General features: G+C 38.5%; 2 protein-coding genes and 1 pseudogene across 6 annotated transcripts; 2 read left to right on the top strand and 1 right to left on the bottom strand.

Annotated features, from left to right (window-relative positions):
* Nucleotides 1-331: 331 nt before the first annotated feature.
* Nucleotides 332-7,553, top strand: LOC121747704 (probable small nuclear ribonucleoprotein G). Of its 5 annotated transcripts, none has more exons than XM_042141799.1 (4): nucleotides 332-587; nucleotides 2,508-2,624; nucleotides 2,720-2,764; nucleotides 7,370-7,553. In XM_042141799.1, the coding sequence occupies exons 1-4, from the start codon at nucleotides 438-440 to the stop codon at nucleotides 7,436-7,438; spliced, it is 381 nt and encodes a 126-aa protein (XP_041997733.1). In that variant the 5' UTR covers nucleotides 332-437; the 3' UTR covers nucleotides 7,439-7,553. The 5 variants fall into 5 exon arrangements, with proteins under 5 accessions (XP_041997733.1, XP_041997729.1, XP_041997742.1 ...); XM_042141795.1 differs by lacking the exon at nucleotides 7,370-7,553 and adding an exon at nucleotides 2,907-3,102; XM_042141808.1 differs by lacking the exon at nucleotides 7,370-7,553 and adding an exon at nucleotides 2,907-3,102 and having other exon boundaries at nucleotides 332-560.
* Nucleotides 7,554-22,285: 14,732 nt separating this feature from the next.
* Nucleotides 22,286-24,340, top strand: LOC121747742 (rho GTPase-activating protein 5-like). Its single transcript, XM_042141843.1, has 4 exons — nucleotides 22,286-22,829; nucleotides 23,170-23,410; nucleotides 23,495-23,725; nucleotides 23,803-24,340. Exons 1-4 carry the CDS (start codon nucleotides 22,501-22,503, stop codon nucleotides 24,202-24,204), a joined length of 1,203 nt encoding a protein of 400 aa, XP_041997777.1. The 5' UTR covers nucleotides 22,286-22,500; the 3' UTR covers nucleotides 24,205-24,340.
* A 33-nt stretch (nucleotides 24,341-24,373) lies between these two features.
* Nucleotides 24,374-26,235, bottom strand: LOC121747732 (annotated as a pseudogene).
* Between the last annotated feature and the right edge of the window lie 365 nt (nucleotides 26,236-26,600).

Here is a 26,600-nt window from a genome sequence, read left to right on the forward strand (position 1 = left end):
TTGTGATAATACTTTACTATCTACGATAATATGTTTTTTTATAATTTGAATATTGGATTTGATAGAAAGTAACACATAAGATCACTTTTGACTTGAATAGCCAGTGGGTTAGCTCGAAACCCAAAGATTTAGGGTTAGGACAGAAAATTTGTAATCCGAAAAATTCACAATCTGAATAACCTGCACCCAAATAGTCCGACAACCCGAGTGGATAGGCACGAACCCGAGCGGTTTAGCCCAATTGAGATCCTTATATGAGGTGATCCATCCCGCTCAAAACGGTATAAAAAGTTGTTACTCAAATGTCCATCACGAAATGGCTATTGGGCCTAATATTTTGTAACAGCCCATTTTTTCCTGTGAATGTTGCTCCTAAATTCTAGGGTTTTTGATGAAAGTTAAACCCTGACTGGAAATCCTCTCTCTAGGAATCAGCCATGAGCAGATCTGGACAGCCACCGGATCTCAAGAAGCAAGCCTTTCATTACTTTATCAGTAAATCGTCGCTTTTTGCGAGAATGAAACCAACTGATCTTAGCCTTTTTTTTGTTCTCATATCGGTAGGTACATGGACAAGAAGCTTCAGAGTGAGTTATCATTTTTCCTGTTCATTATTTCTTGTGAACAGTAATTGATGATGTATTTAAGTGTATTACGCTAAACGGCAGCTGCTACTTAATAATGATGCTTTAGTTGCTCAATTCTTTTGCGTTTATTTTGTTCTTTCACATGTATAGGTATATTTCTGCTGAGGTGCTTGGTTATCAGTAATCTATGCTCTGTTTATATTGTCATTTAGATCTATGATCTTGCTTGAATCTAAGTCAGCCTAGCTATATTTTTGTTTCTTCAAAAAATTAAAATGGAAATAAAATGCAGTTAATTAAAATCGATGCTTCTTAAGAAAGTATGGCAGTCTTTGTAGTAGTTCTTTTAGCCTCTAAAATTAGAGTTATCAGCCTTAGCACCCTGCAGAATATTGGTGTATGAATTTGAAAATTTCCATCAGCATTCGATAAGAGTTGTTGACACTATCCATGCCTTCTAATTAAAATTTACACACAAACAATGTCATGGAAACACATTTAGATTATATTTTAATTTTGTTTTAACAATTTTGTTAAGCTAGCCATTTAAGCGCATCTGAAACTGTTGTATATGTGTGTTTAATATGGTATTGACTACATATCGAAGCAGTATTTCTTGGTTTATGAATTCAATGACTCTCAATTTTTTTAATAATAAATCAGTTGCTTTACGCTGACTGGGGAAAACTATTGCACCACTGCTACTTTAGGAAAACTCGATCTAGAATCCTCCCTTCATGTTAATTGCTTAATAGAAATCCTCCACTCATTTTTGCCCTTGTCCCTATCCGAAAATAATGATGCTTTAGTTATTCAGTTCTTTTGTGTATATTTTTGTTTTTTCACATGTATATGTATATTTCTGCTGAGGTCCTTGGTTATAGTAATTTATGCTCTGTTTATATTGTCATTTAGTTCTACAATCAAGCTTGAATCCAAGTCAGACGAGCAATATTTTTGTTTCTTGAAAAAGTAAAATGGAAATAAAAATGCAGCTTATTACTAATTGGTTCTACGTTGTTTGATGCTGTGAGTGTTGTTATAACCTGCCTATGTTAGTTGTTTAAACATGGTGGTTACAAGTTCAAGCCACGACCTATAGTACTGTTGTACTGATCTTTTTTTTTTCTCCTGTTTAGGGACATGTATTATCCTATCTGATATTCTATAGTGTTGAAGTAATTAAATAATTTGGAATTCTATTTACCAACACTTATGACACGGGAATCATTTGTTTTCTTAACCACATGTTATGCTTTGAGTGCAATTGTTAGGTAAGGATAGGCTGCACTGCAACCATAAGTATATTGGCCATGGGTTACAAAAACCCTTTAATCTTTAAAATCTGTGCTTCTTAAGAAAGAATGGTGGTCTTTGTAGTTCTTGTAGCCTATAAATTAGAGTTATCAACCTTAGCACCCTGCAGGGTATTGGTGTACACTACAGCATGCGTTAAAGCTGTCGCACTATCCATACCTTCTAATTGAAATTTACACACAGAAAATACTATGGAAACACATCTGCATTAAATTAACAGCTTTGTTAAGCTAGCCATATAATGCATCTGAAACTGTTATATACAGTATGTATGTCTAACATGGTATTGACAAGATATCTAAGCATTATTTCTGGGTTTATGAATCTTAAGTCTTTAATAATGTTAATAAATCTGTTGCTTTATGCTGACTGATGAAAACTATTGCACCACAGCCGCTTTAGGCAAACTTGATCTAGATTAGAATCATCCCCTCATGTTAATTCCTTAATAGAATTTGCCTTGATATCATTGGATGTTTCTGTAGTTTGTTTTCTCCTTCTCTATAGTCTATATATATATATATATATATATATATATATATATATATATATATATATATATATCTACACTCAAATTGTCTGATACTGTACTTTCCAGTAAAGCTTAATGCCAACTGCATGGTGGTTGGAACACTGCGTGGTTTCGATCAGTTCATGAACCTGGTGGTGGACAATACTGTCGAGGTGAATGGAAATGAGAAAAGTGACATAGGCATGGTGGTGAGTCCTTTACGAACGTGTGGTGGTTGAGAATTTTTGTATGCTTCACAACATCATGATGGTCAATCAAATGTTGTTGCTTGCTTCTGTTGTAGGTAATTAGGGGTAACAGCGTGGTTACTGTGGAAGCTCTTGAGCCGGTTAGTAGAGCACAATAAACTGTACATTGTTTGTGTAGGAAAACACATGAGATAATTTCAAAAGGCTAGGCCTTTGGCTTTTCACATGGTGTAACCTTTATGAGGTGCCCTAATTACAAGACCTTTCACTTGTGTTTCCTAGCCTATAAATAGGCTTGTTTTGAGGAGAAGAAGACACAACAAAAACAAATCTTCTCTCTACATCACTTAAGCATTCTAGTGGGCATTCTAAGAGCATTGTCTAGCTCGGTTCTCGCCTCCAATTCAAGTTCGCCGGAGCCTACGAGTTTGAGGTGCTTCAACTCGATAGGAGGAAAGTCGTTTCATCGTTGGGGACATTACGTCAATCCGTGAGCACTAGCCGGGGCGTATTTCATCTTGCGGAGAGAGGGATACCTCGACTCGACTTGAAGAATACTATAGTTTGCATCTCTTTACTTTCGTTGTAATTTTTATTATTATATTTACCTTCCAGTTTTGTTCTTTTGTAATAGCAAGAGTTTTCCCGTGTAAAGGCTACAATATTTCCAACATTCGCAAGACGAAATATTGTACTCTTGTTGAATTCATGTCGACCGATGCCAGAGGAAACATGAAATTCAAAGCTGGAATAAAGCAACGAACGGTCGCAATGTCGATGCGCTATGGAGTGGTTAATTCCTTGAGATCTATTCTCTTGAGAATGATGTTTATCGTTTGTCATTTGACAAGCAAGATCAATTTAGATTTGGTAGTAGTAATTGGGATGCATGGGTTGATGAATATACCAATGCACATTTGGTTCAATATAATTGTGTACTTATTGTTGGAAACAATACTGTACAAATTATTTGAACGTGTTGTTATAAACAACAAAGATCACGAGGTGATCGCAGTAGTCTCCGACGTGGACCATGGTAATAATCCAAATGAATGGTTTGTTGATACGGATGCCACATGTCATGTGTGCTCCGAGAGAAGCGTTTTTTCTACTTACAAATCTGTTGGAGGTAGAAAAGTACGTATGAGAAACCAAGCCTCTTCCGAGGTGGTTGGTGTGGGTAATGTGTTCCTAAAATTAGGATCCGGAAAGGTTCTTACCATCAAGGATGTGCTGCATGTCCCAGACATCCGAAATAATTTGGTGTCAGGCTCACTTCTAGTAAATCATGGATTTTCACTAGAATTTGAGTGTGAAAAGGTTATATTGACCAAGTATGAAAAGTTCATAGGTGAAGGTCACCTAGTGAATGGGCTTTTTGAGCTGAATGTTACGGTCATTCACCGTGGAAAAGGATTAAGAAATAAGGAAGATGATGCATCCTCCTATTTGCTTGAGTGCTCTGATTTATGGCATAAAAGATTGGGACATGTAAATCTAAATGCCATAAAAAGATTAGTAAATCTTAATTTACTAAAAGTAGATAAGTTTAACTCACAAGAAAAATGTGAAGTCTGTGTTGAAGCAAAAATGACCAAGCTACCGTTTCGCTCGGTAGAACGGAGCACAAAACCTCTAGAGTTAATCCATACAGACGTATGTGATTTAAAATTTGTGCAAACTAGAGGTGGTAAAAAGTACTTCATCAAATTTATAGATGATTGCATAAGGTATTGTTACCTTTACTTATTAAGAAGTAAAGATGAGGCAATTGAAGCGTTTAAAGACTTCAAAAATGAAGCCGGAAATCAACTTAATTGTCGAATTAAGTGTGTTCGAAGTGATAGAGGCGGTGAGTATGTAGCCCCGTTTGCAGAATTATGTCATGCAAGTGGTATAATTCACCAAACAACGGCTCCATATTCTCCCCAGTCAAATGGAGTTGCTGAACGCAAAAATCGAACACTAAAAGAGATGATGAATGCCTTGTTGATTAATTCAGGATTACCCCAGAACATGTGGAGGGAGACTGTGTTAACAGCGAATCATATCCTGAATAAAATTCCACTAAAAAATAGGGATGTGACTCCTTATGAGTTGTGGAAAGGGAAGAAACCTTCATATTCATACCTCAAAGTGTGGGAGTGTTTAGCGAAGGTAGAAGTGCCACTTCCGAAACAAGTTGCAATAGGCCCTAAAACAGTCGATTGCATCTTTATTGGCCATGCACTTAATAGTAGTGCCTATCGTTTCCTAGTCCATAGGTCAGCTGTGTCTGGCGTGGCTGAAGGAACAACGATTGAGTCAAGGAATGCTATATTCTTTGAGAATGTATACCCTTGCAAGAGGCAAGAGGATCGTTCTAGTGAAAGAATGACGGATGAATCCACTAATTCTAATCTTCCAAAAAGGATGAGGTCAAGTCCTGACGATGTTGAACCAAGACGTGGTAAAAGAGTTAAAGTTGCTAAAACATTTGGTCCTGACTTCATAACTTTTATGTTGGATGACGAACCAAAGTCATTGGCGGAAGCTCTGTCTGGCCCAGACGCGGCGTGGTGGCAAGAAGCTATCAACAGTGAAATTGAATCCATCATGAGAAATAACACTTGGGTGTTAGTAGACTTGCCTGAAGGCTGTAAGCCTTTAGGGTGCAAGTGGATTCTGAAAAGGAAATATAAGCCCGATGGTACTATAGATAAGTACAAAGCTCGCCTAGTTGTCCAAGGCTTTAAGCAGAAAGAAGGGTATGACTTTTTTGATACCTATTCACCTGTTACGAGAATCACTTCCATTTGGGTGCTTCTAGCGATTGCTGCTTTGCACAATCTTGAGATTCACCAAATGGATGTGAAAACTGCATTTCTGAATGGTGATCTGGAAGAAGAAATATATATGGAACAACCCGAAGGGTTTGTTGTGCCTGGGCAAGAGCGTAAAGTATGCAAACTGGTAAAGTCATTATATGGGTTGAAGCAAGCACCATTACAATGGCATTTGAAATTTGACAACGTGATGTTGGCAAATGGATTCACTATCAATGAGTGCGATAAGTGTGTTTACATTAAGAACACAGATAACGGTTTTGTTATTGTGTGTCTGTATGTTGATGATATGTTGATAATGGGCAGCAATAGTGCCATTATTAACGAGACAAAAAACATGTTGAAAAGAAATTTCGATATGAAAGATATGGGTCTAGCTGATGTGATTCTTGGAATCAAAATATTGAGGACTAATGAGGGAATTGCCTTAACGCAATCTCATTATGTTGAGAAAATGCTTAAGAAATTCAACTCGTCTGATTGTAAGCCAGCAAAGACTCCTTTGGAGCTCAATGTTCATCTGAGCAAGAATATGGGTGATTCTGTTGCTCAAGAAGAGTATGCAAAGGTCATAGGAAGTTTGATGTTTATCACAAACTGTACTCGACCTGATCTTGATTGTCCTGTAAACAAGTTGAGCCGATTTACGAGCAACCCAAGTAAGGAACATTGGAAAGCTCTGTGTAGAGTTTTGAGATACTTGAAGTATACTCTTAACTTTGGGTTGCATTACACAAGATATCCCCAAGTACTTGAAGGGTACTGTGATCCAAATTGGATATCTGATTCAAAAGACTCATTTTCTACAAGTGGGTATGTGTTCACTGTGGGGGGTGGTGCTGTCTCGTGGAAATCAACGAAACAGATGTGTATTGCTCGTTCCACCATGGAATCTGAGTTTATCGCTTTGGATAAAGCAGGGGAAGAAGCCGAGTGGCTTAGAAACTTCCTAGAAGATATTCCATGTTGGAAGAAGCCAGTGCCGACAGTAGTGATACACTGTGATAGCCAAGCAGCTATAGGTAGAGCACACATTGGCTTATACAATGGTAAGTCTCGACATATTCGTCGGCGACATAATACCGTCAGACAATTGATCACAAGTGGTGTTATCACAGTTGACTATGTAAGGTCAGTGGATAACTTAGCGGATCCGTTAACAAAAGGTTTAAACCGTGATCAAATGCATATATTGCTAAAAGGAATGAGACTGAAAACCACATTTTAAAAGATGAGTATAGTGGTAACCCAACCATACGATTGGAGATCCCATGGGATTGGTTCAATGGGAAAACGAAGCTATACAAATCTAGCTGTAACACTCAGAAGATTTTAATCTTCCGCCCATTCTTTAGAAAGCATTGAGTGTTGTAACCTGCACGTGGTAAGAGGTTAAGTCTTTTGACTTTTAATGATTCTTGAAATCTCAAGGAGATACAGTATGGCAGGATACTCATGAAAGAATCACCTATGTAAGTGAGAAGTGAGGCCGCTTCGTGTGTGTGGGTCACTTATGAATTCCAAAGAGGTGTTCCACGGCCGAAACGGACACAAACGTGAGAACTGATGGAGTTGAGACAATATTGTGTTAATGCTATTGACTAGGCATACACCAAGGAGGAATAGTTCAAGGCATCGCGTCCACTAGTCCGCCGGTATGTCCGATAGTGTTGACTATGGAAGGTTCAAAACCACAAGTTACCTCTCCAAATACAGTATCGTTTCCTGAGAACTGAGCAAAAGAGTCTACATACATGCATACATGTCTAGTGTTGGTTTGAGCTTGCAGCGCTCTAACCAATGTGGGGGATTGTAGGAAAACACATGTGATAATTTCAAAAGGCTAGGCCTTTGGCTTTTCACATGGTGTAACCTTTATGAGGTGCCCTAATTACAAGACCTTTCACTTGTGTTTCCTAGCCTATAAATAGGCTTGTTTTGAGGAGAAGAAGACACAACAAAAACAATTCTTCTCTCTACATCACTTAAGCATTCTAGTGGGCATTCTAGGAGCATTGTCTAGCTCGGTTCTCGCCTCCAATTCAAGTTCGCCGGAGCCTACGAGTTTGAGGTGCTTCAACTCGATAGGAGGAAAGTCGTTTCATCTTTGGGGACATTACGCCAATCCATGAGCACTAGCCGGGGCGTATTTCATCTTGCGGAGAGAGGGATACCTCGACTCGACTTGAAGAATACTATAGTTTGCATCTCTTTACTTTCGTTGTAATTTTTATTATTATATTTACCTTCCAGTTTTGTTCTTTTGTAATAGCAAGAGTTTTCCCGTGTAAAGGCTACAATATTTCCAACAGTTTGTGTATGCATCCAATCTAATATGGGATACTGCAGCTGTAGTGCATCCAATCTAATATGGGATACTGCAGCTGTAGTGATTTCAACATTATAGCTTACCTATTGTTTCTGATTTCTATGCCGGTGAATGTTGGAGTCTTTCTATAAAAATGCTGTGACTTGTAAAGAATGATTATCTGCTTTCGCGGTTGGAATTCCCTTTTTTGTATGATTCGCGATATTATTGTAATTCGAATGAAGGGAGCGTCCAAGAACATGGAAGTATTTTTCTTAGTTTCACAAAGTGGTAACTTTATTATTATTATTATTATTATTATTATTATTATTATTAATTTTTTATTTTATTTTATTTTGTATAAAAAAAACAAGGAACGTCACTTATCTTGGAATATAACTACTTCTCCTTTTGTGCCATAAAGTTTAAAATAAATTGTGGCTTTTGCCTTTTTGTTTTCTTGCTTTATTAGTGCAGACCGTTGCGGATAGAACAATGAGAGTGAAAGAATCTCATTCTTCATCTCGTATGATATGCTCTCCTTGTTCGTATTTCTTTTTTATTTTCATACTGAGATAGACAGATAGTTGAAATAATTTTGGTCCATTATAAGCTACCCCAATCATGTTGATCAACTGCCTCATTTAATTACGTACGAAGTAGTATCATTTTTTTGATGAAATGTGTGTATCACAGGTAAGCACAAATCAAATTTCATCTTCTATTCTACGGCTATAGCTTATAGTATTTTGAATTTTCATAATGATAACATTTATTTCTCAAGCTAAGACATTGATAACATCACCAAGACATATATATACAGACTATACCTATATGTCTCCCTTTATTTCGTGGTACGATAAATTTAGTCGAATCTCTATTACATACTACTACGATAATTTTTATTGCACTCAACCAAAAAGACTCGAGTCTAAAATCGGTTTAATTTATATGGTTAAAATTTTTTTCGATTCTACATATAAATGATAACTTTAGTGTTAGACATTGTGTTTTGATCTATATTTAACGGTTCCACCATTAACAATCGTGTTTTGACTGGACTAATCTATACTAATCTAAAGTGCAAGTTTGATGAAAAGTCCTTAATGCCCTTTTTGGAGAGAAAATGGAAAGATGCGGTGTCTTCTATTCAAAAATAATTTTTTAAGGCAAAAACAATTGGACAAATAATAGTCCAATAAAATGCTAACTTCTTGAAGAAGTGTTAAAACACATTTAAATAGTGCACTACCATTAATTTTTTTTATAATTAAGTTATTAAATTTATATATTAATTAGCCTTATATTTGAGTTAAATTGGAATTGTGCTAGAGAGTTTAGTTTTCCTTCCATTTATTTAGGTTAAAATTGAGATTTAATCATTTATTGCAATACTTTTTAATATAAAGAGTAGTGTAAATTCTCATATTATTCAAAACAAAAAGATGCATAAAATATTATCTTTATTTTAAGTGATAGTAGTAATTTACTTTTTATACGTATATGTGGCGGGAAGTAAGCACTTTATTCTTTCCAATATAAAAAATTCATTTAGTCTTTGGAAATGTATATCAAGTTATGCTATGGCCTGAAATTAAAAGAAAGAAATAAACAGTCAACTAAAATATGATTATTGGATAATACAAATTTTCTAACTTGACTTCTCAAAAAAGTTTTAAATTTATATGATTTAAATTATTCATATATTTAATGTGGATATGTTTAATATTCCATATATTTTTTTCAAATTAATTTTTTTATAAATTAAGCTATTAAATTTATATATTAATTTACCTTTTATTTGGATTAATGACTTGCATAGCACTTTCAATAAACATCTTTACTCACACATATTTTCTTTATTTGTATATCTTATTCTAATTAATTCATATTCTTTTATCATTTGTCACACATCTTATTTTTGTCATTAATTTTATTGTTTTTACTTCACTTAGATTATAAAGTAAAATTGCATAAATGTTTCATTCACTGGGAGTAGTAAATTCTTCATTTTGAGTGAGACAAGATAAGTACATTTTTGTTTTTTTAAATCTCCATATTTCTTTCAATTCTTATTTTCTATATATTTATTATATTTTATATTCATTATTTGAAACTCTTATGTCCCGTGCATAGCTCGGGTGTTAATACTAGTGAGCTAAATACTAATTATTTCAACCTCATTAAGTTAATATTTAGAAAAACACATTTTTAACGCAAAAAATAAAATAAACAGTGTCATTTGCCGCTTCCCAAAATTTTAGCTTAATTAGGTTAAAATGTTAAAATGCTACTCCGTATTTTGTTAATTAATTTGGTAAAAACGTGGTTGATATTTAATTTTTGTCGGAACTTAATGTGTAAAATTTTAATATTTTTGGACAAATGTACGATACCAATTTTTTGGACATTATCATTTCTTAATAAAAATAGTTAGAAGGTTTTTCAAATTTGGTGAGATGTGATAATTATTTTTTTGATATAATAACAAAAATTTAGTTAGAAGGTTTTTCAACTTTGGTGAGATGCGATAATTAATTTTATATATATATATATATATATATAGGGTTTTGATCTATGCAAAACTGGATTTAAATACAGAAACGCAGAACAATATCATAATTAGGGCACTTTTAGGTCATAATTAGGTAATTTGTAGGTCATGCTAACAAAGCATGACCTAAAACGATCTTAGTATGACATTAAATCCAAATATTATAATATGACCTAAAATTGCTTAATTATGACCTTCCGTGTTTTTGGTTAATTATTGACCATTAGATCATCTAATCCTAGGGCTGAGATTTGGTCTGCATTTCTGGATTTAAACACATACTTATTTTGATCATCTCCCTATATATATATATATATATATATATATATGGAGATGATCAAAATAAAAATGCATTTAAATCCAGAAATGCAGCTCAAATCTTGGCCCTAGGATTAGATGATCTAATGGTCAATAATTAACCAAAAACACGGAAGGTCATAATTAAGCAAATTTATATATATATATATATATATATATATATATATATATATAAGCGTTATTCTCCTATTCATCCCTTAGATCCTTTATTCTCCTTAATATGGGCCGTTAGATCTCATTCATCAATGGCCCAGATGATCTGCATTATTACACTATAATGGTGCATTATTAGTCGGTGTGCATTATTCAACTGAAAATCTGCATTATTAAATGACACGTGGCGCCAATCTAACCGTCGGATGACAAAATCGTGGGGCTGATATTAAAAAAAAACAAAGAACAAAAGATACAAAAAGGAAATGAATACATCCCTATATCTATATATATATATATATATATATATAGGGTAATGATCAAGATATAACTAATCTTAAGTGTATAACTAGAGAACAAATCTCAGCCACACATCTTAATACTCCAAATTAATCCTATGGCTTAAACAAACTTTCAGATTTTTATGAAAAAAACTTGTCCAAGGGCATTTTGGGAACTCAATACATGAATGTGAATATGCCAAGTGACTGTCGGGCTCGGTTGTGACCCACCGCCGCCCACTCCGACGCCTTCTCAGACGGCTCCGGCGGCTGCACCGCCGCCGTCTGTGGTGATCTCGTCGACTTCTTCGGCTCTGGCGCTGTATGCATAGTCCGTCGGTGGCTGTACCTCTACGTCGGACTCACCGGGATCAACGTCGGCACAACGCGATCAGCCCTCCATGGGGCGCCTTATCTAGGAAGCATCAACGTACGCCGCCTCGTCCTCCAACTGCGTCAGGTGGCCGAAGCGAGGAGTGGGGATTCCGGCGGTCAGCTCTGCCCGTGTCGGACAATTTGGCGTACATGGATAGCAGCGAGTTCGATACGGTGAAATCTGAAGTGAAGCCGAGTTTGACGGCGTTGCAGTGGAGATGGCGGCCGAGAATGCGGGGAGATTGGGAATGGGCGCATGCTTTGGTGATGGAGGGGACGAGAAGGCGGTGTCTGTGGTTAATTGGGAATGTTCCTTTAAATTATAAGTACGTAATCATTAACAAGCAATATTAATAAAATAAAAATAGTAGTAGGAGAAAAATTAGTCCTTATTTTTCATGACTTTCGAGGCCAGATTCAATTGTACCAATGATTAATCTGTAGATTATGTTATAATCATGACAGCTTGTATATTGATGGCTCTTAGAAAGTGTAACAAATTAAATGAGGTTACAAAACACATCACTCTTAGCATGATTTACTTCACTCTTGTTTACAAAACACATCACTCTTATTCTGATTTTACTTCACTCTTGTTCTCAAAATACATCACTCTTATTCTGTTTTTACTTCACTCTTGTTCACAAAACACCTCACTCTTATTTTGATTTTACTTCACTCTTGTTCACAAAACACATCACTCTTATTTTGATCTTACTTCACTCTTGTTCACAAAACACGTCACTCTTATTCTGATTTTACTTCACTCTTGTTTACAAAACACGTCACTCTTATTTTGATCCTACTTCACTCTTATTTTGATCCTACTTCACTCTTATTTTGATCCTACTTCACTCTTGTTCACAAAACACATCACTCTTACTCTGATTTTACTTCACTCTTGTTCACAAAACACATCACTCTTATTCTGATCTTACTTCACTCTTGTTCACAAAACACATCACTCTTATTCTGATCTTACTTCACTCTTGTTCACAAAACACATCACTCTTATTCTGATCTTACTTCACTCTTGTTTTGTGAACAAGAGTGAAGTAAAATCTTGCTAAGAGTGATGCGTTTTGTAAACAAGAGTGAAGTAAAATCATGCTAAGAGTGATGTGTTTTGTAAACAAGAGTGAAGTAAAATCATAATAAGAGTGATGTGTTTTGTAAACAAGAGTGAAGTAAAATCTTGCTAAGAGTGCTGCGTTTTGTAAACAAGAGTGAAGTAAAATCATGCTAAGAGTGATGTGTTTTGTAAACAAGAGTGAAGTAAAATCATTAATGTTAATACCAACACAAAACACAAATTTCTTATTGATTGTACTCGATTAATATAGACAAGTCATAAATCACAAATTAAGCACAATTTTCTTATTTTATGTACCCATATAGATAAGTTATAATTACAAATCACAAATTAATGAAACTAGGGCTTTCTTCCAATCTTCATTCTTGCTTATTTGTTTATCATTTTGTTCTAATTCCATTGATTCTGCTCAATTGTGTTTAGCATTTCCAAAAAATGCATAATTGTGGTTAAAGAGATATTAGAGTACCAAAGCCTAGCATTGATAATGTTTAGTCCCAAAGTGTTATTGTTCTAAGATTAATTTTTGTTTAGAGTCCCCAACTCCACCTATATACTAAGGTATTCGGTACTCCAAATGATGTAATACAATGCAATCCAATTCAATTTCTTCTTCCCAATATAGTTTAACATGGCATCAGAGGGCAGTGTCGGATCGGTCACTAGCAGCGTCAGAGAGAAGAGGACTGATATTGCCTCATCCTCGAAAGCTCAATTTGGGGGATCGGTAGAGGAGGGGAACATCATCATCGATTCGGGGACGACGCTGACGTTCGTGCCGCAAGAGATCTATGAGGGGGTGGTTTCGGCGCTGGCGGAGGCGATCGACGGGGAGAAGGCCATCGATCCGCAGGGGACTTTTGGTTTATGCTACAAGTTTCGAGCGGGCAGGGGATTGAATCGTCGCCGGTGACGGTGCATATCGCGGGGGCAGATTTGGTGGTGGAGGCGGTGAGCTAGTTTGTGGAGGTCGGGGAAGGTTTGAGCTGTTTGACGATGGTGGCGACGCAGGATTTGGCTGCAATGACAATTATACCCCCGCCTTGTTATTGTGGAGTAAATTTGTGATTGAGGGAACTATTATCTCATTAAATTCGAAAATTAATACTAGCCCTTGATTTTTTTGATCTTGTGGCTATTATTTGTTCTCTAGTTATTTGGTTAAGAGGTGTTTGCCATAGATCACTACCCTATATATATATATATATAAAATAACAAAAGCTCAAGACAACAAGTGGCTAGGGCAAAGGCTATAGCAGCAAAAGCATTTGGCATAACCACAAACCACGAGAAAACAAAGATTAGCAAAAGAAACAAAAGAAGAGATTTAGCAAAGAACTTAAGTTAATCTTCAATCTAACTTCTAATAATGCTCTAGTCATCTATCATGGGATCTGTTGGGAAATGGGAGTTTCGATAAAAGCTTTAAGTCTATTATGAATGAAGCTATCAAATAAGTCTTCTTTTCTCAGACTCTCAATTCCTTGAAATGTTGACTTTTGTCTAAATTGACCAAGCAATACGTGAATTAGAGATCTAAGTTAAACTTGCGAAAAAGGAATACCCGTCCAAGAGATAAAGCATGTTGTTGGTTGTTTGAGTTGAGTATGCAAAAGAAGATGTTCCAACGCTCACAACAGTAATATTAAAAAGTTATTTGAGACTCTACAGCAGAAGATTGCATGCACCAGCGAGGTGAGGGAGAAGAGGGTTTGGGGAAGCTCGCCGGTGAAGAAATTGTGCTGCAGGTAGAGATTGCGGAGGGAGGTGAAGAGGTCGGGCGGGAGGGGGCCGGAGAGGGCGTTGTAGCGGAGGCTGAGAGTCTGCAGATTGGTCATGTTGGAGAAGGATATGGGGGGGAGCTCGCCGGAGAGGCCCATTCCAGGGAAGTGGAGCTCGACGACGGAGGAGTTGTCGGGGGAGCAGTTGACGTCGGGTCAGGCGCAGGGGTGGGGCTGGAGAGGTTCCAGAGGAGGACGCGGCCGCCTATGGCGGTGCGGAGGGCGAGGAGGGCGGCGCGGTCGGATGCGATGTTAAATTTTAACAATTCCGTCCATTTCGGACTAAATGTGATCCGATTTTAAATGTGAATGACCGAATAATTCAAAAGATAATGTTTTGGACCAAAATCAAAAAATCGTCATATGTTTAGGACCAAAAAGGACTTTTACTCTTTGATATAATAACAAAAATTTAGTTAGAAGGTTTTTCAAATTTGGTGAGATCCGATAATTAATTTTTTTTATATATATAATAACAAAAGCTCAAGACAACAAGTGGCTAGTGCAAAGGCTATAGCAGCAAAAGCATTTGGCATAACCACATACCACGGGAAAATAAAGATTAGCAAAAGAAACAAAAGAAGAGATTTAGCAAAGAACTTAAGTTAATCTTCAATCCAACTTCTGATAATGCTCTAGTCATCTATCATGGGATCTGTTGGGAAATGGGAGTTTCGGTAAAAGCTTTAAGTCTATTGTGAACGAAGCTATCAAATAAGTCTTCTTTTCTCAGACTCTCAATTCCTTGAAATGTTGACTTTTGTCTAAATTGACCAAGCAATACGTGAATTAGAGATCTAAGTTAAACTTGCGAAAAAGGAATACCCGTCCAAGAGATAAAGCATGTTGTTGGTTGTTTGAGTTGAGTATGCAAAAGAAGATGTTCCAACACTCACAACAGTAATATTAAAAAGTTATTTGAGACTCTACAGCAGAAGATTGCATGCACCAGCGAGGTGAGGGAGAAGAGGGTTTGGAGAAGCTCGCCGGTGAAGAAATTGTGCTGCAGGTAGAGATTGCGGAGGAAGGTAAAGAGGTCGGGCGGGAGGGGGCCGGAGAGGGCGTTGTAGCGGAGGCTGAGAGTCTGCAGATTGGTCATGTTGGAGAAGGATATGGGGGGGAGCTCGCCGGAGAGGCCCATTCCAGGGAAGTGGAGCTCGACGACGGAGGAGTTGTCGGGGGAGCAGTTGACGTCGGGCCAGGCGCAGGGGTGGGGCTGGAGAGGTTCCAGAGGAGGACGCGCCCGCCCACGGCGGTGCGGAGGGCGAGGAGGGCGGCGCGGTCGGAGGCGATGTTAAATTTTAACAGTTCCGTCCATTTCAGACTAAATGTGATCCGATTTTAAATGTGAATGACCGAATAATTCAAAAGATAATGTTTTGGACCAAAATCAAAAAATCGTCATATGTTTAGGACCAAAAAGGACTTTTACTCTTTGATATAATAACAAAAATTTAGTTAGAAGGTTTTTCAAATTTGGTGAGATCCGATAATTAATTTTTTTTATATATATAATAACAAAAGCTCAAGACAACAAGTGGCTAGTGCAAAGGCTATAGCAGCAAAAGCATTTGGCATAACCACATACCACGAGAAAACAAAGATTAGCAAAAGAACAAAAGAAGAGATTTAGAAAAGAACTTAAGTTAATCTTCAATCCAACTTCTGATAATGCTCTAGTCATCTATCATGGGATCTGTTGGGAAATGGGAGTTTCGGTAAAAGCTTTAAGTCTATTGTGAACGAAGCTATCAAATAAGTCTTCTTTTCTCAGACTCTCAATTCCTTGAAATGTTGACTTTTGTCTAAATTGACCAAGCAATACGTGAATTAGAGATCTAAGTTAAACTTGCGAAAAAGGAATACCCGTCCAAGAGATAAAGCATGTGTTGGTTGTTTGAGTTGAGTATGCAAAAGAAGATGTTCCAACGCTCACAACAGTAATATTAAAAAGTTATTTGAGACTCTACAGAAGAAGATTGCATGCACCAGCGAGGTGAGGGAGAAGAGGGTTTGGGGAAGCTCGCCGGTGAAGAAATTGTGCTGCAGGTAGAGATTGCGGAGGAAGGTGAAGAGGTCGGGCGGGAGGGGGCCGGAGAGGGCGTTGTAGCGGAGGCTGAGAGTCTGCAGATTGGTCATGTTGGAGAAGGATATGGAGGGGAGCTCGCCGGAGAGGCCCATTCCAGGGAAGTGGAGCTCGACGACGGAGGAGTTGTCGGGGGAGCAGTTGACGTCGGGTCAGGCGCAGGGGTGGGGCTGGAGAGGTTCCAGAGGAGGACGCGGCCACCCACGGCGGTGCGGAGGGCGAGGAGGGCGGCGCGGTCGGAGGCGATGTTAAATTTTAACAGTTCTGTCCATTTCGGACTAAATGTGATCCGATTTTAAATGTGAATGACCGAATAATTCAAAAGATAATGTTTTGGACCAAAATCAAAAAATCGTCATATGTTTAGGACCAAAAAGGACTTTTACTCTTTGATATAATAACAAAAATTTAGTTAGAAGGTTTTTCAAATTTGGTGAGATCCGATAATAAATTTTTTTTATATATATAATAACAAAAGCTCAAGACAACAAGTGGCTAGTGCAAAGGCTATAGCAGCAAAAGCATTTGGCATAACCACATACCACGAGAAAACAAAGATTAGCAAAAGAAACAAAAGAAGAGATTTAGCAAAGAACTTAAGTTAATCTTCAATCCAACTTCTGATAATGCTCTAGTCATCTATCATGGGATCTGTTGGGAAATGGGAGTTTCGGTAAAAGCTTTAAGTCTATTGTGAACGAAGCTATCAAATAAGTCTTCTTTTCTCAGACTCTCAATTCCTTGAAATGTTGACTTTTGTCTAAATTGACCAAGCAATACGTGAATTAGAGATCTAAGTTAAACTTGCGAAAAAGGAATACCCGTCCAAGAGATAAAGCATGTTGTTGGTTGTTTGAGTTGAGTATGCAAAAGAAGATGTTCCAACACTCACAACAGTAATATTAAAAAGTTATTTGAGACTCTACAGCAGAAGATTGCATGCACCAGCGAGGTGAGGGAGAAGAGGGTTTGGGGAAGCTCGCCGGTGAAGAAATTGTGCTACAGGTAGAGATTGCGGAGGAAGGTGAAGAGGTCGGGCGGGAGGGGGCCGGAGAGGGCGTTGTAGCGGAGGCTGAGAGTCTGCAGATTGGTCATGTTGGAGAAGGATATGGGGGGGAGCTCGCCGGAGAGGCCCATTCCAGGGAAGTGGAGCTCGACGACGGAGGAGTTGTCGGGGGAGCAGTTGACGTCGGGTCAGGCGCAGGGGTGGGGCTGGAGAGGTTCCAGAGGAGGACGCGCCCGCCCACGGCGGTGCGGAGGGCGAGGAGGGCGGCGCGGTCGGAGGCGATGTTAAATTTTAACAGTTCCGTCCATTTCAGACTAAATGTGATCCGATTTTAAATGTGAATGACCGAATAATTCAAAAGATAATGTTTTGGACCAAAATCAAAAAATCGTCATATGTTTAGGACCAAAAAGGACTTTTACTCTTTGATATAATAACAAAAATTTAGTTAGAAGGTTTTTCAAATTTGGTGAGATCCGATAATTAATTTTTTTTTATATATATAATAACAAAAGCTCAAGACAACAAGTGGCTAGTGCAAAGGCTATAGCAGCAAAAGCATTTGGCATAACCACATACCACGAGAAAACAAAGATTAGCAAAAGAAACAAAAGAAGAGATTTAGCAAAGAACTTAAGTTAATCTTCAATCCAACTTCTGATAATGCTCTAGTCATCTATCATGGGATCTGTTGGGAAATGGGAGTTTCGGTAAAAGCTTTAAGTCTATTGTGAACGAAGCTATCAAATAAGTCTTCTTTTCTCAGACTCTCAATTCCTTGAAATGTTGACTTTTGTCTAAATTGACCAAGCAATACGTGAATTAGAGATCTAAGTTAAACTTGCGAAAAAGGAATACCCGTCCAAGAGATAAAGCATGTTGTTGGTTGTTTGAGTTGAGTATGCAAAAGAAGATGTTCCAACACTCACAACAGTAATATTAAAAAGTTATTTGAGACTCTACAGCAGAAGATTGCATGCACCAGCGAGGTGAGGGAGAAGAGGGTTTGGGGAAGCTCGCCGGTGAAGAAATTGTTCTGCAGGTAGAGATTGCGGAGGAAGGTGAAGAGGTCGGGCGGGAGGGGGCCGGAGAGGGCGTTGTAGCGGAGGCTGAGAGTCTGCAGATTGGTCATGTTGGAGAAGGATATGGGGGGGGAGCTCGCCGGAGAGGCCCATTCCAGGGAAGTGGAGCTCGACGACGGAGGAGTTGTCGGGGGAGCAGTTGACGTCGGGTCAGGCGCAGGGGTGGGGCTGGAGAGGTTCCAGAGGAGGACGCGCCCGCCCACGGCGGTGCGGAGGGCGAGGAGGGCGGCGCGGTCGGAGGCGATGTTAAATTTTAACAGTTCCGTCCATTTCAGACTAAATGTGATCCGATTTTAAATGTGAATGACCGAATAATTCAAAAGATAATGTTTTGGACCAAAATCAAAAAATCGTCATATGTTTAGGACCAAAAAGGACTTTTACTCTTTGATATAATAACAAAAATTTAGTTAGAAGGTTTTTCAAATTTGGTGAGATCCGATAATTAATTTTTTTTATATATATAATAACAAAAGCTCAAGACAACAAGTGGCTAGTGCAAAGGCTATAGCAGCAAAAGCATTTGGCATAACCACATACCACGAGAAAACAAAGATTAGCAAAAGAAACAAAAGAAGAGATTTAGCAAAGAACTTAAGTTAATCTTCAATCCAACTTCTGATAATGCTCTAGTCATCTATCATGGGATCTGTTGGGAAATGGGAGTTTCGGTAAAAGCTTTAAGTCTATTGTGAACGAAGCTATCAAATAAGTCTTCTTTTCTCAGACTCTCAATTCCTTGAAATGTTGACTTTTGTCTAAATTGACCAAGCAATACGTGAATTAGAGATCTAAGTTAAACTTGCGAAAAAGGAATACCCGTCCAAGAGATAAAGCATGTTGTTGGTTGTTTGAGTTGAGTATGCAAAAGAAGATGTTCCAACGCTCACAACAGTAATATTAAAAAGTTATTTGAGACTCTACAGCAGAAGATTGCATGCACCAACTCTTTTTTGTAGTATAAAATACACTAGTCATATTTGGTTCCAAAATTATTAATATTTGAAGCGTATCATTGGTGTTGAGCATTCTTTGTAGAACGAACCAAATATGTGCGAATGCTCATGGCAGGACAAGGATTTTCCAAGCAATACATCTTTGTTTCACCGTTGTGCTGCTCCCTCCCAATATCAAGGCGTCACTAACCTGCAAAATAAAATTATATATATATATATATATATATATATATATATATATAGGGATGTATTCATTTCCTTTTCATATATTTCCTCCTTTTTCCTTCTTAATATCAGTCATTAGATTAGAGAAATGGACGGTCAAGATCAATATTGGGTAATTAATCCCGTGTTGCATTATTTGTCCTATTTTGTGCATTATGAGGGTACAATAGTAATCTAATAATGGCTGGAAACCGCTACGAATAATGCACCACATGGTCACGAGTAATGCATATAATTGCCTATATAATGCACAATATGTGAACTGCAATGCATACGAACAAGATGTGCTGTGTTATGATGTTTGACACACGTTTCTTGTTTCCCCTAAGGGTTTAATAAGCTTAGGGGCTAGGGTATAGTACGTAGACACGTATGTAATCTTCACATGGTAACGAGTAATGGATATAATTGACTATATAATGCACAATTTGTGAACTGCAATGCATACGAACAAGATGTGCTGTGTTATGATGTTTGACACACGTTTCTTGTTTCCCCTAAGGGTTTAATAAGCTTAGGGGCTAGGGTATAGTACGTACGCATTAATAACAAATTATAAAACGATACGAATAATTCACCAAATTGTCACGAGTAATGGATGTTATTAACTATATAATGCACAATATGTGAACTGCAATGCATGCGAATAAGATGTACCATGTTATGATGTTTGACACACGTTTCTTGTTTCCCCTAAGGGTTTAATAAGCTTAGGGGCTAGGGTATAGTATGTAGACATTACTAACAAATTGTTGTTATTGGAGTATACGTATGTGCATTATTTGGTTTAGGTAGTGCATTATGTAGCTGTTAATTGTCATTATCTCAGTATATTATGCATTATTAGAGGTATTGTGTATATGGGTTAATCAACGGATTGAAGATTACATACGTGCATTTAGTAATGTCTGCGTACTATACCCTAGCCCCTAAGCTTATTAAACCCTTAGGGGAAACAAGAAACGTGTGTCAAACATCATAACATGGTACATCTTATTCGTATGCATTGCAGTTCACATATTGTGCATTATATAGTTAATAACATCCATTACTCGTGACAATTTGGTGAATTATTCGTATCGTTTTATAATTTGTTATTAATGCGTACATACTATACCCTAGCCCATAAGCTTATTAAACCCTTAGGGGAAACAAGAAACGTGTGTCAAACATCATAACACAGCACATCTTGTTCGTATGCATTGCAGTTCACAAATTGTGCATTATATAGTCAATTATATCCATTACTCGTTACCATGTGAAGATTACATACGTGTCTACGTACTATACCCTAGCCCCTAAGCTTATTAAACCCTTAGGGGAAACAAGAAACGTGTGTCCAAACATCATAACATGGTACATCTTATTCGTATGCATTGCAGTTCACATATTGTGCATTATATAGTCAATTATATGCATTACTCGTGACCATGTGGTGCATTATTCGCAGATACCAAAATGTGGCAGTTACTTTTCCGTCAAATGTCAATAATAACCCTGTAATGCATACAACCACCTTCTATAATGCAACACGGAACCAGTTTTATAGAATCAATCTGATCCGTTGATGCGTTAGATCTAACGCGTAATATTAAGAAGGAAAAAGGATCTAAGATGTGAAAAGGAGAATAACGCTCCCATATATATATATATATATATATGATTATGGTTATATATATATGATGTAATATGGTACATTAAGTGACTAGGTTGAGGCATACTAAAACTTTACAAATCGGTCAATCGAAAATAAAGGAACGTTATATTAGTAACATCACGCCTAGTTATAGAATGCTTTCACCAGTGCTTAACAAGGTTTATCATGAGATTGTTCGAATAATTAATCAATATTCCCGCCTCACATGTTATATTATCAGTTTTGTGAAACCCTTTATTATCATATCAAAATACGCAGTTAACTTCAGGAATCAAATGCTATACCATTTGATAAGAACGTGCCGACTTTAATTGTTTATTTTGGATTTTGCATCTTGATTTGCCAACTCTATCTTGATCCAGTGCCATGATTATAAGCAAGTGGAAGTAGTTAGATCGCTTTATAAATAAAACCATATTTGAATAATATGGAGAAGATCCTTAATTGTTGAATGTAGGAGAAGCCACTGACTTAGTTAAGACAAATATTAGGTTAACTTGCAATAATTCATTTGAACAAAGTGGATCCAACTAAGATACCCTGTCATTTTAAATTTTGTTGATATTAGAATTTATTTTAAACAGTTAATCATATATCTTTTAATTTACCTTTAAAAAGTGAGACCAAATGCCAATGGTGTAATAAATGAATTTAACTTCAAAAGGAGAGCTCATTAATTACACTCGTTTGATATACTGGAGTGCCAATACTTACTGGGGTTTAGGTTTCAAATTTCATTTTTATATCTATTTCCCCATTGCTTTCTTTTTGGTGCTTGTTGATGGCTCCATATATCTTTGGTTAATTATAGACCTATAATAGAACCCAATCACCGCCTTTAATATCACAAAAATATACAGGTTATTGCATGAAAAATAAAGTGTAAATAAAGCATGAGGAAATGTTATAAATGATGATGAACAAGTCCCACCATTCCACAGAAACTTTACTTCTACTCAACAAAACAGTAGAATTTCTCTCTCTCAAAATTCTTGTCTTGTTCTAACACCATCAACCACTAACCTCATAATCATTAACCTGCAATTTTTACACAAAAATAGGACACTAATTAATCCACCAAACAATTCCCTATTGAATATTTTTCCCTCCATCAAAAACCCCCCATCAAAATCTTGAAACACACACAAGCTTCATAACCGTTTTAAAGGAGGAAATATGACAGAGATAGTACATTCCCCATCTCAACAGCTGCCCTCCACCTCACAACAGAATGTTGTCAATGCTGATTTTTACAGCAGGGGTTGTGAAATAGGAGAAGAAGGGGATGATGAGCTGCCTGTTTTAGCTGTTTTCTTGAGTGTTTTTAGGAAATCATTGGCTGGGTGCAGAAGCAGGAGTGGAATTCAAGAACATGCGATAATGGAGATTGGTGGCCCTACCAATGTTAGGCATGTTGCTCATGTCACCTTTGATAGGTTTAATGGCTTTCTTGGCCTCCCTGTTGAGTTTGAACCTCAGCTTCCTAGAAGGCCTCCTAGTGCCAGGTCAGCTCCCTGTTGTGTTTCTTGGAGGAATTCTTGTTTTAATTTTATTCTCAGTTTTGGGTGTAGACATATTTAGTAGCATAACGGCTAAATTCTTTTGAATGTAGACTTATCAAATTGTATGAGGAAAGCAAGTTATACTAGTACCAAAAAGTCTTGAACTTTTGTTCAAATTGTTTTTGCATTTCATTTCTTTTTCATGAAATATTGCTTTCTTTGAAAAAGCTAGTCATATGGCCTTGATTGCATATGAAAGGTGATACTCCATTTTTTCCAAAATAGATCAGTCAGTGAAGTTGTTCTTCATTCCTGACTATCATCTTGAACTTGATGTTGGTAGTACTCGAGTGTTTGGAGTTTCAACAGAGTCGATGCAGCTATCTTCCGATGGAAAAGGCAACTGTGTGCCTACCATCCTACTCATGATGCAACGGCGCCTCTACACACAGAGAGGCCTCGAGTCTGAAGGAATCTTCCGAATCAATCCAGAAAATGGACAGGAAGAGTATGTGAGGGAACAGCTAAACAATGGATTGATCCCAGATGACATCGACGTTCACTGTTTAGCAGGTCTCATCAAGGTAGTTTTGTTTAGAATGGTAAAAAGTGAAGATAAGATGTGAAGTGATGAAAGTTAATTGATTGTATTTGTATTGTGTGTATAGGCTTGGTTCAGAGAGCTTCCGAAAGGGGTGCTGGATTGTGTGGAGGCGGAGCAGGTGATGCAGGCGCAGTCGGAGGAAGTGTGCGCTCACCTTGTTAGCCTCCTTCCGCCTACAGAAGCAGCGTTGCTGGATTGGGTGATCAATCTGATGAGCGACGTTGCTGAGTTAGAGCATCTCAACAAGATGAATGCACGAAACATCGCAATGGTTTTTGCTCCAAATATGACTCAGGTAACTTAATGCTGAAAACTGAAAACAAACAATAAGAATTACTCACTCTACTAATGAGGCTGCTTTAACTGTTGCAGATGTCTGATCCTATGACAGCGTTGATGTACGCCGTCCAAGTCATCAACTTCCTCAAGACTCTGATTGTCAAAACCCTGAGACAGAGGAAGGAGGACTCTGTGGTGGAATGTGGTTCGGTGATGCATCACAAGAACAAAGGCGAAAGTGAAATACGGGAGGAGGAAGATGGAAAAGGAAAAGGCCATTTTGGTGATATGCTAAGCAACAGCAGCAGCAGCGTTGAAGTTGAAGGCGGAAGAAACCAACCGAGATTGCAGCCAAGAAGTTTGAAGAAAGGAGCAAAGAGAAACACTAGTCAATCAGAGATTTACCAGGCCGCAAGTGCAGGTGACAGAAACAAACAAGCGAACGTGTTTAGGCGTGCAAATTCATGCACAGGGCCGAGGGAAGCATGGCGATGAACCCTACTTCCATACATCTTATTCTACTAATATCCTTCACTGCTTGCCTTTTCCACACTCTTCGGGATGGATTTCAAATTTGTAATGTAATTTATATATGGACTATTATTCAGTTAAATGTCATTTTATAACCAAATCAAAGTGTATCCATGTTGTGAATAGCATAACTTCACCAGTAGTCTTTACAAGAGCAAGAGCCACCATCGAAATGGTGGAACAGCGTCGCATCTCTAATTATAAACCGACAATCTACAAATTTGCTAACTGCTTTTACAAACCTGTGACAATCTCCACATATCCTCAAGTTCTTAATAACAAGAATTTCCTTTGTTGAACTCATGTTCAAAAGTGCAAACGCTATCGCTAGCCTCTCGCTATGCACACCCGAATTCTCCCCTTCACCGCCTTGCTTTGCTAGATTCTCCAACCTCTTCAACGTGCCGTAGATCTCTTTTGACTGCGGATGACGTTTGTCACCAGCCACAAACAGATGATTCTCCCCTTTGTACTCAACATAGCTATAACCAGGATCCTTCTTCAGCCCTCTTTCTCTCATCATCACTCGAACCCTCGCCACACCTTCCAAGTCACCCGCTTCCGAGTAAATATTCGATTGCAAAACGTAGTAACCGATATTCGTAGGCTCAAGCTCAACAACCTTGTTGAAGGCCAACTCCGCCAACTCAACATTCTTATGAATCTTGCAAGCACCTAGTAGGGCACCCCAAACGGGACCATCTGGCTGCAGTGGCATCGACTAGCTAGTGTATTTAGCGCTTCTCCCAACCAACCTGCTCGACCCAAAAGATCCACCACGCATTAGTAGTGCACTGAAAGAAGAATCAATCTGTAAACGTCCTGCATCGAGTAGAAATAACCCAATCCCTTCTCCGTCAGCCCTGCATGACTGCACGCGGTCAGAACGCAGACAAAGACGGTCTTATCTGGCCGAATGCCTTCCTTGATCATCTGATCAAATAGCTCCACAGCAACCTCTCCGTGTCCATGCATTCCATAGCCACCTATGATGGCTGTCCACGACACCAGAGTCTTCTCAGCCATGGCATCAAAATTTGCACGCGCCCTCACCAGATTACCGCACCTAGCATACATGCTGATCAACGAATTCCTCAGAAACGGATTGGATTCGAAACCACTAACTTTTATCATCTCTTCCACCTCAAGGCCGATTCTCTGCTCGCCAAGGTTGGCACAGGACGATAGTACGCCAACAAGAGTCACCTCATCGGGGTGAACTCCAGAGCACTGCATATCACGGAAAAGATCCAATACCTCGGCACAAAGTCCATTCTGTGAGTAACCGGATATCATGGCGTTTCAAGTGATCAAACTCCTCTCAGGAATTTTATCAAACAGCCTCCTTGAAGACTCGATCGACTCACAACGCGAGTACATAGACAAGAAGCAATTCGCAACATCGTGATGTGAGATGAAACCTAATTTCATAACCAAGCATTGCAATGAGCTCCCGAGATTCAAGTGCAGTGGAATCGTGCAACCGGGGACAAGCCCCAAGATGGTGACTGTGTTCAACGGAACGCATTTAGCCCTCATCTCGAGGAGGAGAAGCAAAGCATGTGAGAGACTTTTCTGAATGAATCCAGACATTAAAGAATTGTAGCAGACAGTTAGTCTGGCTGAGTCAGCAATTTCGTCGAACACCTTGCGCGCATCATGAAACAAGCGGAACTTACTGTTCATGGAAATGAGAGCCGTTTGGACGAAGGGTTCAAGAAGGCAGCCGGATTTGACGACGTGGCAGTGGAGCTGTTTTCCGGTGAGATGGATGGAGAGCGCAGCAAAGGACTTGAGGATGAAGGGGAAGGTGAAGGTGTTGGGAGTGGCGCCGGAGCGGAGCATTTGGCGGTAGAGAAGCAGGGCATGTTTGTATTGCCCATTCTTAGAGAGCTGTCGCAGCTGCGTGTTCCATTTGGCCCCGCTCGCGGCGGAGGAAGAGGTTTCAGTGGGTTGCGGAGTCTTGAAACATAGCAGCAAGCTCTGCCTACTCATTGCCTGGAGGAGGAATCCTCTGCATTAGAGCATCCACAGTGGCGGCGAGCGGACCGGCTAGCTGATTCTCGGCGCGGGCCGGTCCGCTCGTCGAACCATTGCACCAGGCAACCGCCAAATCGGCGAGAAAAACGGCGAGCGCACGCCGATTCCCGGGCGTTGGCCGATGCGCTCGCCGATCGGCTGGCCGCCATTGCAGGCTCCCGATCGGCCAGCCGATTTTTTATTTTTTTTATTTAATTTTCGAAACATTATATATACGCGATTTGCACGTCATTTTCATTCGCATCACTTGTTTAAACGAGTTTTCTCTCTATCTTAATTTTTGTACAAGAGCAACAACGCGAAATGGAGCACAACAACGA

The sequence above is a fragment of the Salvia splendens genome, chromosome 1 (genome assembly GCF_004379255.2).
Source record: "Salvia splendens isolate huo1 chromosome 1, SspV2, whole genome shotgun sequence".
In the NCBI taxonomy this organism is placed as follows: Eukaryota; Viridiplantae; Streptophyta; class Magnoliopsida; order Lamiales; family Lamiaceae; genus Salvia; species Salvia splendens.